The sequence below is a fragment of the Melospiza georgiana genome, chromosome 3 (assembly GCF_028018845.1).
Source record: "Melospiza georgiana isolate bMelGeo1 chromosome 3, bMelGeo1.pri, whole genome shotgun sequence".
Lineage (NCBI taxonomy): Eukaryota > Metazoa > Chordata > Aves > Passeriformes > Passerellidae > Melospiza > Melospiza georgiana.
The window spans coordinates 72907804-72921310 of record NC_080432.1 but is presented as its reverse complement, the minus strand read 5'-3'; the positions used below and the strand labels follow the sequence as shown (position 1 = coordinate 72921310).

At 41.6% G+C, this 13507-nt stretch overlaps 1 protein-coding gene across 2 annotated transcripts in view; it reads right to left on the bottom strand.

Annotated features, from left to right (window-relative positions):
• Positions 1-13507, bottom strand: part of ARHGAP18 (Rho GTPase activating protein 18) — a 93303-nt gene that overhangs the window by 59206 nt on the left and 20590 nt on the right. The window contains exon 1 of one of the 2 annotated variants that reach the window (XM_058020147.1): positions 7172-7292. The exons of the other annotated variant lie outside the window; for it this stretch is intronic. Coding sequence (XP_057876130.1) covers positions 7172-7251 — 80 coding nt within the window. The 5' untranslated portion in view covers positions 7252-7292. Of the gene's footprint in view, positions 1-7171; positions 7293-13507 lie in introns of those variants that run through there. 2 annotated transcript variants of the gene reach the window in all.

The window sequence follows — 13507 nt, the reverse complement described above, 5'->3', positions numbered from 1 at the left end:
TTCCAAAGAAAAAAAGCACCCACAATAGAGATGGGTGCTGGCACTACAAATGTTACCCAAACACGTAGGCGTAACCTTTTAAAGCATTACAGCTTTCAGCTCCTGCTTCACTAGTGCCAGTTACAAAACAAGAGTAAAATATTGGCAATAATAATAGTTTATAACATTGTTTATCTAGTGCCAATATCAGCAGACTCAAAATACCATTAGTCTTATTCAAAAACAAATTTAACAATTCTGCTCATCAAAGAGAAAGAATTTAGAGAACAATTAACTATTCTACTATGTCACTCTTAGAACACTGGAGTTCAGATTTACACAGCTCTTCTGGCACTTTGCTGACCAGTTCCATTCCAGTTTTGCATAAAGTCTGCATGTTTATAACAGCAGATCTAGTACTATATTGCATTATGCTCAGTATCATTGATATTTGCACACACTCAAGCAAAAAAGGAGAAAGCACATAATAAAAATATACAAAAGGCTTTGTTTCCCATTCCTAATAGTTAGAAAACCATGACATCTCATACTCTGTATGAGATAATATAAATAAAAAAGAAAGGCTGTATACAGGCCCTGATTCCCTCTTTTATGGTATGTCGCTCTATTGATTGAGCAGAGTTACTCTTGTTTGTATCTATTTAAGGGTCTGTCTAACACAAAATAGAACTCAATAGATTGTTTGCCCTGATAGTGAAGGACATTAAATCAAATCTACACCCACAACATAAAATAATCTAAGTCACCTGCAGAACTGGGCTTGTTGAAATAACGTTTTATCACCCTGACAGCTGCTGAATGGATGTCTCAGTGCAAGACAGTGACCATGTCTGCACAATGAGGACTGCACTGAAAGAGCTTCAGCAGATCTAGGGCTCAAAAATGACATGCAAATTGAATTCACCAAGATTCTTCGAAAAACAAGATGACATGACTGCAGTATACACAACTGGCTAAAGTGGTAATCTGCAGCAAAGAAGTGATTTTACTTGTATTGGTGACACTCACAAGACTGACACTGAAGTACTACTGCATATAATTCCTGCTGGGGGGGGGGGAGGACAAGCAAAGTAGGAGGGCAAATGTAAAGATGGGTGCTAAAATGATGAAGAAAAGTGTCACAAAAAAGACCTTCAGCCTGAAGAAACAAAGGCTCAAAGAGAATTGTTTGCTCCACACACCAAGATAAAATTGAGTGGAAAGCTGACCATAGGTAACAGGCACTAGGACCGCTTTCTAATGGGTTGGCAAGACATAGCAAGAACCAAAGGTAGGAGCAAGATAAATTCAAAGCAGAAATAAGGAGCAAACTGGAAGATGGAGAACCCCATGAAACAGGAATCCAGAATCAAGGAAGCAGGAAATGTTGGGATACCACATCTTGTGGTCAGGAGATCCAGTTACTGGGATTAATACATCAGTAACCAAGCAACACATTAAGGGTCTGCCATACTATCCATACTTACACATGAAGTGGACTATATGGCAGAATATGCATGAAGTACAAAAGACACAAAAGCAATTGCAAATAAAGCAACTTCGTGCCTTGTTGCCTGTCAGCTCTACCTGAAGATGTTGGTAAGCACTGGACAATGAACTCTGTTCAAATTAGCAGGCAAACCCGAGGCAGGAAAGGTTTTTCTAATGCATTCAGATGAAGACTGTGCTTATGCAAAACCTGTAGCAGATAAAAAGACTGCGATGGTTTTGTAAAGTCAGCTGTAATGGGACAGATCTCTGCTCTTCAGATAGTTCTTTCTGCTTTTAAGAAGCAAAGCAACACATGGAAGGTACAGTCAGGGCCATCCAGATACTAGCATCACAAAAGGTTACAGGGGTTAGGAACAACAATTGCTGTGATGAGAGGGGCAGGGACCTGGAATCCCTTCTGTACAAGCAGATTGCAAATGAAATTGTAAAATGCTCCACCAACTCAAGGCAGTTGTGAGTAATCAGCTTGTGAGTTTGCTGCTTGTACACTGAGCATTATATGTATCCCTCAGAGTACTTTACTCCTTTATACTGAATTTCACTGGTTTTCAATTCCAAAAGTGAGTCACTGGTAGGAAAAGAAGGGGAAAGGAATGAAAACTTTTCTCTGAAATAAAGGAGACGGAAAATGACCTTGGAAAAAAGCATGATTTTGTGCTTACTACTAGATTTCTTGTTGGCTTAAGATACCAACTATTAAGACTTCAGATTAAACTGAGTAAACATTTGAACAAAAAATCAGGCAGATTATTCCAGTAAGGAAAGAATAAACTCCACTTGCATGGTTGATCTGTAATGTCTATTATGGTCAATGTTCGAAAAAGCCTATCTTGTGGGCAGTTCACAGCAGAAGTCTGTTATTTTTCCATGCTCAAAGGACATCTGTAATTTGAGTTTCTCACTAAGAGATCAAACAGCAAGTGAGGTATTTAGACCACGGCTGTCTGTAGAAAACATCAAATATTTTATGTCCCTTGCTCGTCCCCAAAATTGAACGCATGCTACCACTACTAAGTCTGTAAAGCCCATATTTACAAAGATATATAAAATTAATACTTTTGTTTATGCAGACTTATACAGTAACCCACAAAAAGAGGCACTTCACTACAACCAAACCCAACTGAGCCTGCCTGGTTTCACTGCTATACAGACCCAAGCTTCAGCTGGTGTCTCCCAGAATCAGGTGGATTCAGAAACAAAAGCAGGATAGTGAAATTCAAGGGCTGCAGGCCCTGAATAGCAGGTGCCACTCAAGAGAGGAGACCTGAGGCGGCAGCAATCTCCTCTCTTACAACACTCTTTTTTCCAGAACTGGCCCAGGGTTTAGTTCCATCTCAGGGAAACTCAACTTGTTCTCATTTTCCAAGTGAGTACCAGCAAACCAAAGGCAAGATTTAAAAAAGGCAAAGAAGGGAGAGGGCACAGAACTGCAGAGCCTCTGAGGAGGAGCAGCCATGTCCTAGGATCTGTGAAACATTGGACTTTTCCTTAAATTATCAGCAATATGAAGATTTTCGAGCTCTTTGGAAACATAGGAAGTCAAACAGGCACTGGCTTGCAAAACTGAAACGAGTCCTCCAGTGAAAGTTAATGCAGTGCACTGAAGCGGCAGCAGAAGCGCTCACGCTGGTGAGCAAGCAGGGTGACTCACTGGAAACAGATACAGGGAGGCTCTCACATGACAGGCTGGTGCAGCACAGGAGACATCACGGAACAGCAGCATCCCGAACAGGAGAGAGGCATGGAGAGAAAGCAACTCTGCCTTCAGTGGCCAACACCTTCAGAATCCTTTATCTATTACTCGCTTTGCAATTGAGGCTTGGCTCTTGAAAATGCCACGCAGCAGAAGTTTATTTGCCTCATGCACTGGTGTGTTGGTGCAGCTCAGTTACTTCTGCATGCACATTGCAGAAGTAGATTTTATAAATCTACTCCTCATGCACTGAATACTCCAGGCTTGGTCTCAGCCTTATAATCACATTCAAAAAACATTTTGACATACATATGTTTAAACACACACACACATATCCACTCACTCCTCAGGACAGAAACAGTCCTGTAGAAGACTCTCTGGATGACATTTGATTCCTGAGGATAAGCCCACGCAGCCAAATGAAGAGAATGTTATCTAAAACACCTACATGTGGCTGGCAAATATGACACAGGACCTGTGGTGCCTTCGGCCATAGCAGACGGGGTAAAATGCCAGAGGAACCTAAATGGCACTGCAAACCTATGCTTACAGGTTTGCATGTTTCATGTACAAGGGTGACATGCTTACACTCAGTCACTGAAACAGTTTTGGACTGAAACCTGTCTGATTCACTCTTGGTTTCCCCAGCCCATGTAATAGAAACCCATAAAAAGACAGAAATTATTTAAAACTTTTTGCATGGACACCATGAAGAAAAGGAGATGTAACCAAAATGCAAGTAGCATGACAGCCAATAGGGCATTGCTGAATCTAACAGGTTAAAACTTCAAAGTAAGTGAATTAAGGAAATACGGAAAAGAGAGCTGTTATTAAACTTGAATTTGATACTGTGTATCGTGCCTTTTGATTTTTCCAAGAAAGTTTTTAAACTTAATAAATATTAATAAATATTTAGGTAGACCACAGAAATCACACACAACCAATATCTACACCATATAAAGATAATCCTTTAACTGCTATGTTACAGCAAAATAAACTTCTCTATGGCAAAGACAGCACTTCTGATCCTATTTTATGCATCATTACTGTTAAGACAATATTCCTAAACTGACAAACTTGGAAGTAATCACACTGAGGCTGTTGTAGATTTTAGCCTACTGAACCAATGGTAAGGTAAGCCTTTACAAAAAAGTATTTCATATACTTATTGTGCCTTTAAAGGGCCAAAAAACCCCAGAATAGACAAGTAGCTCAACAATCTATTAAATCAGTAAAATTTTAAGTCTTATGAAGCAAGAGTTCTCATATGCCCAAAGGGAAAAAAAACGGGTAGGAAGAATAGCTCTTTCTTTCCTACGATGTCACTTTGTCTGGAGCACAGCCAACATACTGCTTTTTCCAGGAGGAACCAGTGTCATGCTTCCTTACAAAGATAAAGCAATTTCTAACACACACTGTCATAAATGCCTACGAAAAAAATAATTCAGCATAGTTTCTCTATTATTCTTTCCAAAAGGGCTGCTTCATTTCAGATGGTACCGTATTACATTGGCTTCCTAATATTCTGATCCCTGGTAAAATTTATAGAATTTTCAAATTAATAGCGAGATGCTAACCTAGATATAGAAAGTTGTTCTAATTTTGTTATTTTTTTTAAAGGCAAAATAAGCTAAATTTCACTTCAACAGCAAAATACAAAATCTGGACTGCTGATCTGAACTGATCCACTTGCACACTATGAAAAGCCTAATGGAAGAACTTGTGTCCATTAAATATTTCAGAATTATATGGGTTTGGGCATTATTAGTATCATGCAACTCTGCAAATCTTGGGAATGTTGACAAAGAAGGAATGTAGTTAGAATAACTGGAGGGAGTGGATGGGAGAGAAATCCCACAGAAACCTTACAACATTTCAGGAAAGTTTTGTTTGTTTGTTTCTAAAAAGACCAAAAGAGAACCAGAAGTGGCCATGCCCCTCCTTCTCTGTTCCCATGAAAATACTCCCAATCTTCCTCACTTCAGAAGTGGGAAGACACTGGGGATGCACAGCAGGAGGGAGTGGGTCAACCAGGAGCATGGAGTTGAGATCCTGGTTAATAAAAACAGGAGAAACAGACCTAAGGTTCAAATTTAGAGTGGCACAGCAGAAAGGCAGTGAGGTATTCCAGGATTTTAGTTTAATGAGCTAAGTGGCAAATGCACATGGGCTGCAAAGCTGTACTACTGCTGTGGTGGAACATGGGCAAACTAACTGTGGGAATCCTCTGCTCTGCACAGCTGAAACATGCCCATTTGTTTGCTATAATTACAGAAATGAGACCACTTTTCCCATTTATTTCCCCTTCTCTTAATCCCAAACCAGAAGAATTTGTGAAGGATTGCTATACCCGCTTGGCAATGTCCCAGCTTACCCAGGAGGCCGTCAGCAGAAGCAGCTGCAGAGGAGCTGGAATCTCACGAGATTGCTGCTCCTAATGGTGTGGCATTAGCACAGGAGACAGGTTTCCTAACACACAGAGAGGGACTGTGCTCATGTATCTCAGGCCTCTAGGGACAAGAGTCTGCTGCTTAGAGCCATGTGTCCAGACAGCTACATGTAAAAAAAGGGGAACCAATTCTAACAGATACACAGACCTTTACTCAAAAGTTATCCCAAGGAGCAGGGAAAGCAATTTTTAAATTATCTCTCCACGTCCATGGGGAGTTTGATGGGAGTTATCTGAAGCAAAGAAACCCCACAAACAATAACAGAGAAATTTTTGGATTCTGTGACTTCTTGAAAAAATATTCATTATTTTGTATTCCATTGAAAATGGCCAGGTCTGCAGCACCCTACAGGTGTAGCTAAGATGACATCAGGACTTCAAGTGAGGCTGATAAATAACATTAGTCATGGAGAAGGAAGTACCTCAACCAAAAGAGAACTTTGTGGTTCTAACAATGGGTAGGAGGTATTTTTCAGTTCACTCCTTGCTCCTGTTGTGGACTCTTGGTGTGACAGGTCACAGTGCATTTTATCTTTTCTCCAGGGTGACCAACTGTACTGCCTGCTACCTTCTTTTAATCAGACTAGAATCTCTTTGATGACACATGCTCTTCCAATGCACACATGGAAACAGTATGCCAGTTTCAGTACCTTCCCAGTTTCAGCTGGCTTCTCAGCATTATTAAAAGTCCCATCTTTATCAATGGGACCTTTGTTGACAATTTCAGCAAAGAAGAGGCAAGACTGAATGGGCCATAAGGACAAAAGTCAGTCCTTTACACAGAAGTCCCTCTGGTCATTGCTATGGAAAAGCCAGCAGTGACTTCTGCCTAATCAAACGTGCTGTGAGTCACCTCCTAGTAGGTCCTCAGCCCTCGTGTATGTGAAACCGGCTTCTTGCCCGTTATCAGTTTCAATGATAAATGCTATTACCTACACCTTCGTCCCGTTTATCACATTATTTTTTTTTTAATTAAAAAAAAAAAAAGCCAGTTACAAAGACACAAAGTAAACCACAAGTAGATGATAGGAAAATCTACGCACAGCGTCCCACGGACACCCAGATCCCAAAACCACTGACGAGGCCACGGGACAGCCCCAAACCCTCCCCGCTCCGAGCCTTAAACCGCTGCGGCCAGAACAGCTCAGGTTTAACACCGACCACGCAGCCGGGCGGCCGCGGGATTTTCTTGGACACAAACGCCTTAACAACAGCCGGCAGCCGCTGTTTGCACTCGGCTCTCGGCAGACCAGCAGAACTCCTGGGGTTTCCTCGACGCGCGGAGCTTATTACAGAAACGGGTGACAAAAAACCCAAACCAACTAACCAACAAAGGAAAAACCCTTTGGGAGCTGCGGGACAGCGCAAACCCGGGGAAACCCTTTATCCCCGGGGCCGGGGAAAACACCTTCTCCCGCGCAACAGGTTCGCGCTGAGCCGGCCGCGCTCCTCCTCCGCGGCGCGGCAGCCGGAGCCGCCTCCGCCGAGCGCACCTGCCGCGGGCAGCGCCCTCCTGCCCTCCCCGAGCCTCCACTCACCCGCCGGGGGCGTCGCCGGCCCCGCTGCTGGGGTGGTAGGCGGTGAGGACCACGGCGCGGGAGCCGGACCGCCAGCTCATGGCGCTCGCCGCCGCATCCCTTCTGCAGACACCGAGGCGGAGCGGGGCGGCTCGGCTGCGGCCCGGCGCGGCCCAGCCTCCAGCCGGCAGCGCGGCGGGGCAGGGCCGGGTGACGGCAGCGCTTCCTGCGGCCCGGCGGGGCCGTGCGCCTCCTCCCGGCCCGGGAACCCCGCGGGAGAGGGCGGCGGGAGCGAGCGGCCGCCGGGAGCCGGGCCCGCCTCACGGCTCTGTGCGCTCCCTCACGCCGCGGGCTGTGGGGAACCAGCGTGCTCCGGGCAGGCTGGGGTTGGTGCGAAGGTGTCGCTCAGACATCCGTCAATTAAAGAAGAGTCGCTGCCCTTTCGGCCCGGGTCAGCTGCCACGGGAGAACTGCCGCGCCCCGAGGCTGCCGTGTGCGGCAATAAGAAAAATAAAAGAATGTGTTCAGCGTTTGCTTTGTGCATGATCTATTTTACTGAATCGCAAGAGTATCTGGTGATTGCTTTAACTTTTCATACACATATTAAAAAGAAAAGTGTTTGTTTTTTTTAAATAACAGGTTCTCATAATAAAAATCACAACAAGGGATAATGTCAAGCAAGGACACTGCTGACTGAGTTGCCTCAGACCTTCTGGGCCTTAAATAAGACAACGTTAGCTCCGCAATTGCATTGAGTCGGCCTTTTTGGTGGGCAAATTCTTTTCTGTGCCTCGGCACAGGCTCTGATGAGATGGGACTCACTGCCTTGGTATTAGTTTTGAATTGGTAGGCAAGACCTCTAACACAACACCCAAAACCTCTTTGGTTTTTTCCATGGCAACATGTAAATGCACATACGCTATTTATGTTTGTAATTTGTGCCCTCGTTCACATATGCATATGATTTGTCTGAATTATTATCAGTTTGTTCTACAAGTGAATGGGTCAGCTTCACTTGAGATGAGTGTAATTTGCATTGTGTTTACTTTTTTTCCTTTCAAAACAAACAAATCATGCAACTGCTTTGCTTGCAGTTAAAATCTGCCAAGCTTGGTGCTGAGCTCTGTGAGGTATTCTGAAGTGCGTGGGCATCAAGTTCTGAACCTTCGCTCTTTTAACCTTGTACCTAAATTGGAACGCCGCATGCAGGGTTGTGGATGGACCACGCAGTTTTCTGTGCAGCTGTTCCACAGTGCAGAGCTGCCACGCAGGAGCAGCACAGAAATCCTAAAGTGTCACAAAGTGTCCTACGGCCACTGTGAAGTTGGTGCCAGCAGAGAAGCAAACAGTGGTCATGTTTGAGCAAGATCAGTTTGTCCTCTTGAGTCCTTGATATTTACAGCTGGTGACTTTGGAGAGACGATAGTCAGAGAAACAGAATTTTGCCATTGATGATGGACTTCTGCAGAGTGCCAAACAGGAAGCCTCGATTCCTTTAAAAAGGGTAAAGTCACCATTAAATTTTGAGAAGAGTCCCAACATTACAAGCACAGGAAAACTTGGATGTCATTAAATAGGCCAACCATTACAGAGTTCCCTTTTCATTTCTCACACACCTGAGGGTCACGTGCTGCCTTAGTTTTAAAACCACATGAACTATTGAAAGGGGGGTGGGTTTTGATAAAGCCTGCATCTTCTGTGGTTTCTTGGATGCTTTATCTGTAGGCAGCTAGCCAAAATGTTTTGGTTAAAATATCTTTTGTATTGTTATTTTTTAATCAAAATTTTCACATGTAATCTAAAAAACCTAATTTATTGCAATGACATTAGTACCAACAAATACACTTGCATATAAATTAGAAAAAGGAATAGGTCAATTTTTAAGTATGTGATTCCTTATTTTTTTAATATTTACAATGCATAGGAAAGAGGCTGCCTCATCTCCACAGGTGTTCTCCTTCTGCAAACGGAATGGGTAAAAGAGAAGGCACAGCTTCAGTGCAGCTTCAGCAATAGCTTAGTACCATGGTTACAACAGTTTAACTAGCAGCATGCAACAAAAGCACCGAGACAAACTGTCTGCATGTACCTACACACAAAAACAAGGACATGAAACCACTGCAAAACTTAGGACTGTGAAAAGATTTTGCTGTACTCCCACTGCAAAGGTATTGCACTCTCTCTGCATCTCATGCTGTGTCCCAAAGGCAAAAATTAGCCTAACTTCTCACACAAGCATGCAAACAAGACTTCTGTTTTCACAGCTCAAGTTAGAAATACATCAGTATGAGGTGAGAAAACATCCTATTAACGTATGTTAGCACTCCTATCTGCTGGTGCATTTGTCCCTTTCTTTAAATGCACATGTGGTCAATTGTTAAACAGCATAGGCAGAATGCAAAATTACTTTCAGAAGGACCCGTTTCTTTTCTTTTAAACTAAACCAGAAAAACCAAACATAAATACCAGGGTCCTTAGGTCCTGGCCTTGTCTAAAGCTTCAGCTAACTGGTTGCATGCCAAACAGTTAGCTATAAAACTTCCTTTAAAATATAACTAAAATAAAATAGAAATAAAAGTAAAATATTTAGAGAATTCCATGTCTAATGAGTGCTTTCCAAAGCCCTTTGCCCAAACTATATATATTATGTGCTATAAGAACAAAAATGTAAACTGCTTTTTCTTTGATAAGCATCTTAAAACACATCATCATTAAAGCACATCACAACAAAGCTGCAGCCTCCATGTGAAAAAGAAGAGTGCAGAAACAAGATGTAGTCAATGTGGCATCACCAGGGGCTGCTCAAGAGACAATCTTGCTGCAAATGGAGAAGGGGAAGAACCTACCTTGTTTGGGGTGGGGGTGAGTTTAAGAGAGGCAAAACCCAGAATGAGTTTGTACCAGTCAACTGGACAGCAAGAAATAAGAAAGCTTAAAAAGGCATGTAACAAGGAAAATGAGAAAAGGAGTTAGAAAGAAAAACAGGTCCTATTAAAAATGAGACTAGGGATGAAATTAGTGATAAAACCATCAAGAGATATTGATTCCCTTCTCATATCTGTCTTTATTATGATGCACTTCAAACATAGAAGTGAATTTAGGAGCTAACTCTAGACACATTTTTTTCTCTACTTGGTAGGATCAAACCCACCAGCAAGGTTTTCTTTGATTAAATGATTCCTAGGTTACACTAGACACAGACAGATAATTTTGACCTACAGATGTATCATTCCTGTAAATTGACAGAAATATCATTACTCTCTCTCACTGGTATATCTTCTGCCTAACTCTGACTAAATAGTCATTAACTTCTTTAATATTATTTCTTTAATATATTAATGGTCATTAATATTTTTGTTCTTAATAAGGTCCAGGCATACTTATTTGGAAAGTAAGGTTGTTCATTGAGAAGAGAAAGCTTTGGGGAGACCTCATTGAGGCCTTTCTGTACCTTAAAGAAGCTTTTTAAAAACAGGGAGAGGGACTTTTTATATAGGCAGATAGAGACAGGACAAAGGACAATGAGAGACAGCAGGCAGGTTTAGATTAGATGTTAAGAAGAAAATCATTACTCAGAGAGTGGTGAATAGGTTGCCCAGAGAGTTTGTAGATGCCCCATCTCTGGAATTGTTCAAGGTCAGATTGGATGGGGCCCTGAGGGACTTGATCTAGTGAGTGGCATCTCTGGTGGTGGCAGGAGGTTTGGAATTACATCATCTTTAAGGTCACTTCCAACTCAAACTGTTCTACAGCCCTATAATCAACTAGGTAAGAATGCACCATTTGAGGCTTACAGGTTTATGTGCTAAAAGGAGGATATCATTGAGAAAGGACATTACAAATCAGTCTATCTTGCTACAGAATCCAAGACTCTTTGAAGGAGTTTAAATATTTAGATTAAGACGTCATGCACTGCCTTTATACTCAACATACTCACTCACCAAAGCCAAGCAGACCATGCAGGGTTCTCATGCTTAGTGCTCTCTTTGCAAAACAACTGCTAAAAAGAGAACTTCTCAGCACTGCCATTCTTCATCACTGCTTTACAGGGTTTGAATAGGCATGTGTTCAACATGTGCTTTTGATGCTTCACTGCAAAGCTATTTATTTTCATTTTTAAAATTTTCCCAAATAAAAAATAAATCACACTGTTTTTCATATTTTGTATAAATATATTATTATTCTTTTTAAAAATGTGCTAAGTGATTTTTCACATTCCGGTTCCTAATGATATGTTAATTATCAGCAGATAAAAATGCAACCCACTGAGAAGAATTGGCTAGAGGAAATAGTAACAGGTCAGCTGACAAATTTAAATTCACAGGCTGACTTGGCAGTAGATGGATTTGTTCCTGCTGAGATCTAGAAATCCCCATGTCCAAGAGCATTTTCACAACTACTGTAGTGCAAAAGTAGAAGTACAACTGGATTTTAAAGCATATTTTTAATGCAGGGGAGTTTCAACCTTTCCCTTCTATTATCTATTCCAGCATTTGCTCAGATGGGTTTTAAACTGAGCAGAAAATGTCTCACCAGCTCACTCACCTAATTCACATTGAAATAAAATGGCAGCACTTCCATTATCCAAATCATATTTCCAGGGTTCCAGCCAGAAGCCAGAAAATACATTAAATGGAACCTTGTTTGTGTACTGTAAGATGAAATCTAACCCTTACTGCGTTTCACATTTCATGTATTACTGCGCTCCACTACCTAAAGAACAACATGTGTGAAGAGTGTTCTGCAGCTGTTAATAATCAATGCTAGGAATAATACAAAATGTAGATTACAGGTACTTAACTCTTGATGCCTGGAGCTATATAACTGATTTTACATTCCATTAGAAGTCCGTGAAAGAAATTATCTTTTAGAGGGTAAAATGCTCTGTCCTATGTTAGACCTCCCCCTTAGCACATAAAGACAAATCCTGAGCCAAAATTGTCCATTTATTTCCACTGATTAGAAAGACCGACTACATGAGTAGGTCACATGCAGATGTGCACAACTGTCTGGTAAACTTCACCTTTAATGCTTTTATGTTGCCCTTCAAAATATGGAAGAAGCAATGTTCAGTTACAACGTGCACCATATGGCATACACAGCGTGGAGCAGTCAGTAGTTCAAAATGTACAGTACTGATTGTAGGAGGTGTTTCAGATCATCTTACACATCCCCAAATGGCAAAGGTGGGGATGAAGTCACACGTGTACTCAGAAAGCAGTGATGCTTTCCTGACTTTCTGAGTCTTCACCTTCTTCCTCACTGCCCTCTGCATGCATATTTAAAGAGCTGATGATTCGTTTCACATAACAACAAAAAAAAAAAAAAAAAGAAGACTGCAAGAAAAGGGAGTAACAGTTCTTAGGTTGTTCACTTTTCTTGTGAGTTGCTCTAAAATGTATCTGGTGCACTCTGGTGGCTGCCTCGGTAATTTTTAATTCCATGACTTCGCAAAAGGTGAAACAGTAACTACCAGCGCTGCTTTTGAGATTATCCATATGAAGACTAATGAGCACGTGCATTTATTCTATTTTATCCTGTTTGGTTTTTCTTGAATGCTTTCTCTGGAGAAATTTAGATCTTGCCCGTTGCTGCCCATCTGCTTACCTTATGTAAATCACAGCGCAGGGATTGAGCGGCTGAGGTTCTCATCTGCCTTATGTTTTCACTCATGGTCAGACAGCTGCTGAATTTTACCCACAGAGGTATATCTGTTTCTGTAGAAGTAATTTATCCACATCTATTTGTAGTGTGACCTTGCACAAGCCCTCATATCAATTCTTGCTTCCCTTTCCCTGTAACAGGGAATCCATATAAGAGGGCTAATAATATCTAGCTATTTATGAGGAGCATTGACCATATGTTCAATTACATTGAAAGGTACCAAAAAATGCAGAAAATTATTTCCCGTTACATCACTAGATTTACTTTCATTTGGTGCATGATTTAATAGGGATAAAATGGCATGGATTTTTGCATCCATAGGCATAGAAAACAGATGATAAATCTAGTGCACTTATAGAATCTCCACATGAGGTGTAGGACTTTTGGAGAAAACTAAGTGCCATAACTGATGTTTCATGCCACTTTGGGAAAGGGGAAGTCAGCATGAGTGTTGGAGACTAAGATTTTCATTGGTAACTCTGGATGACCCCTTTTTCTTTAACTACTTCTGACACAACTTTGATTTTATAAATAATGACTTCACATACATCACTAATTATGAAATGGTGGTTGTGTTTCCCAAATATAATCACCTTGCCCCTTCTTAATTCTCCCAAAGTACTACCTAAATGTGGTGCACACTGAATGGATTCACTGCAGTAGATACACTCTACTAGCATATGAAATTGAAAT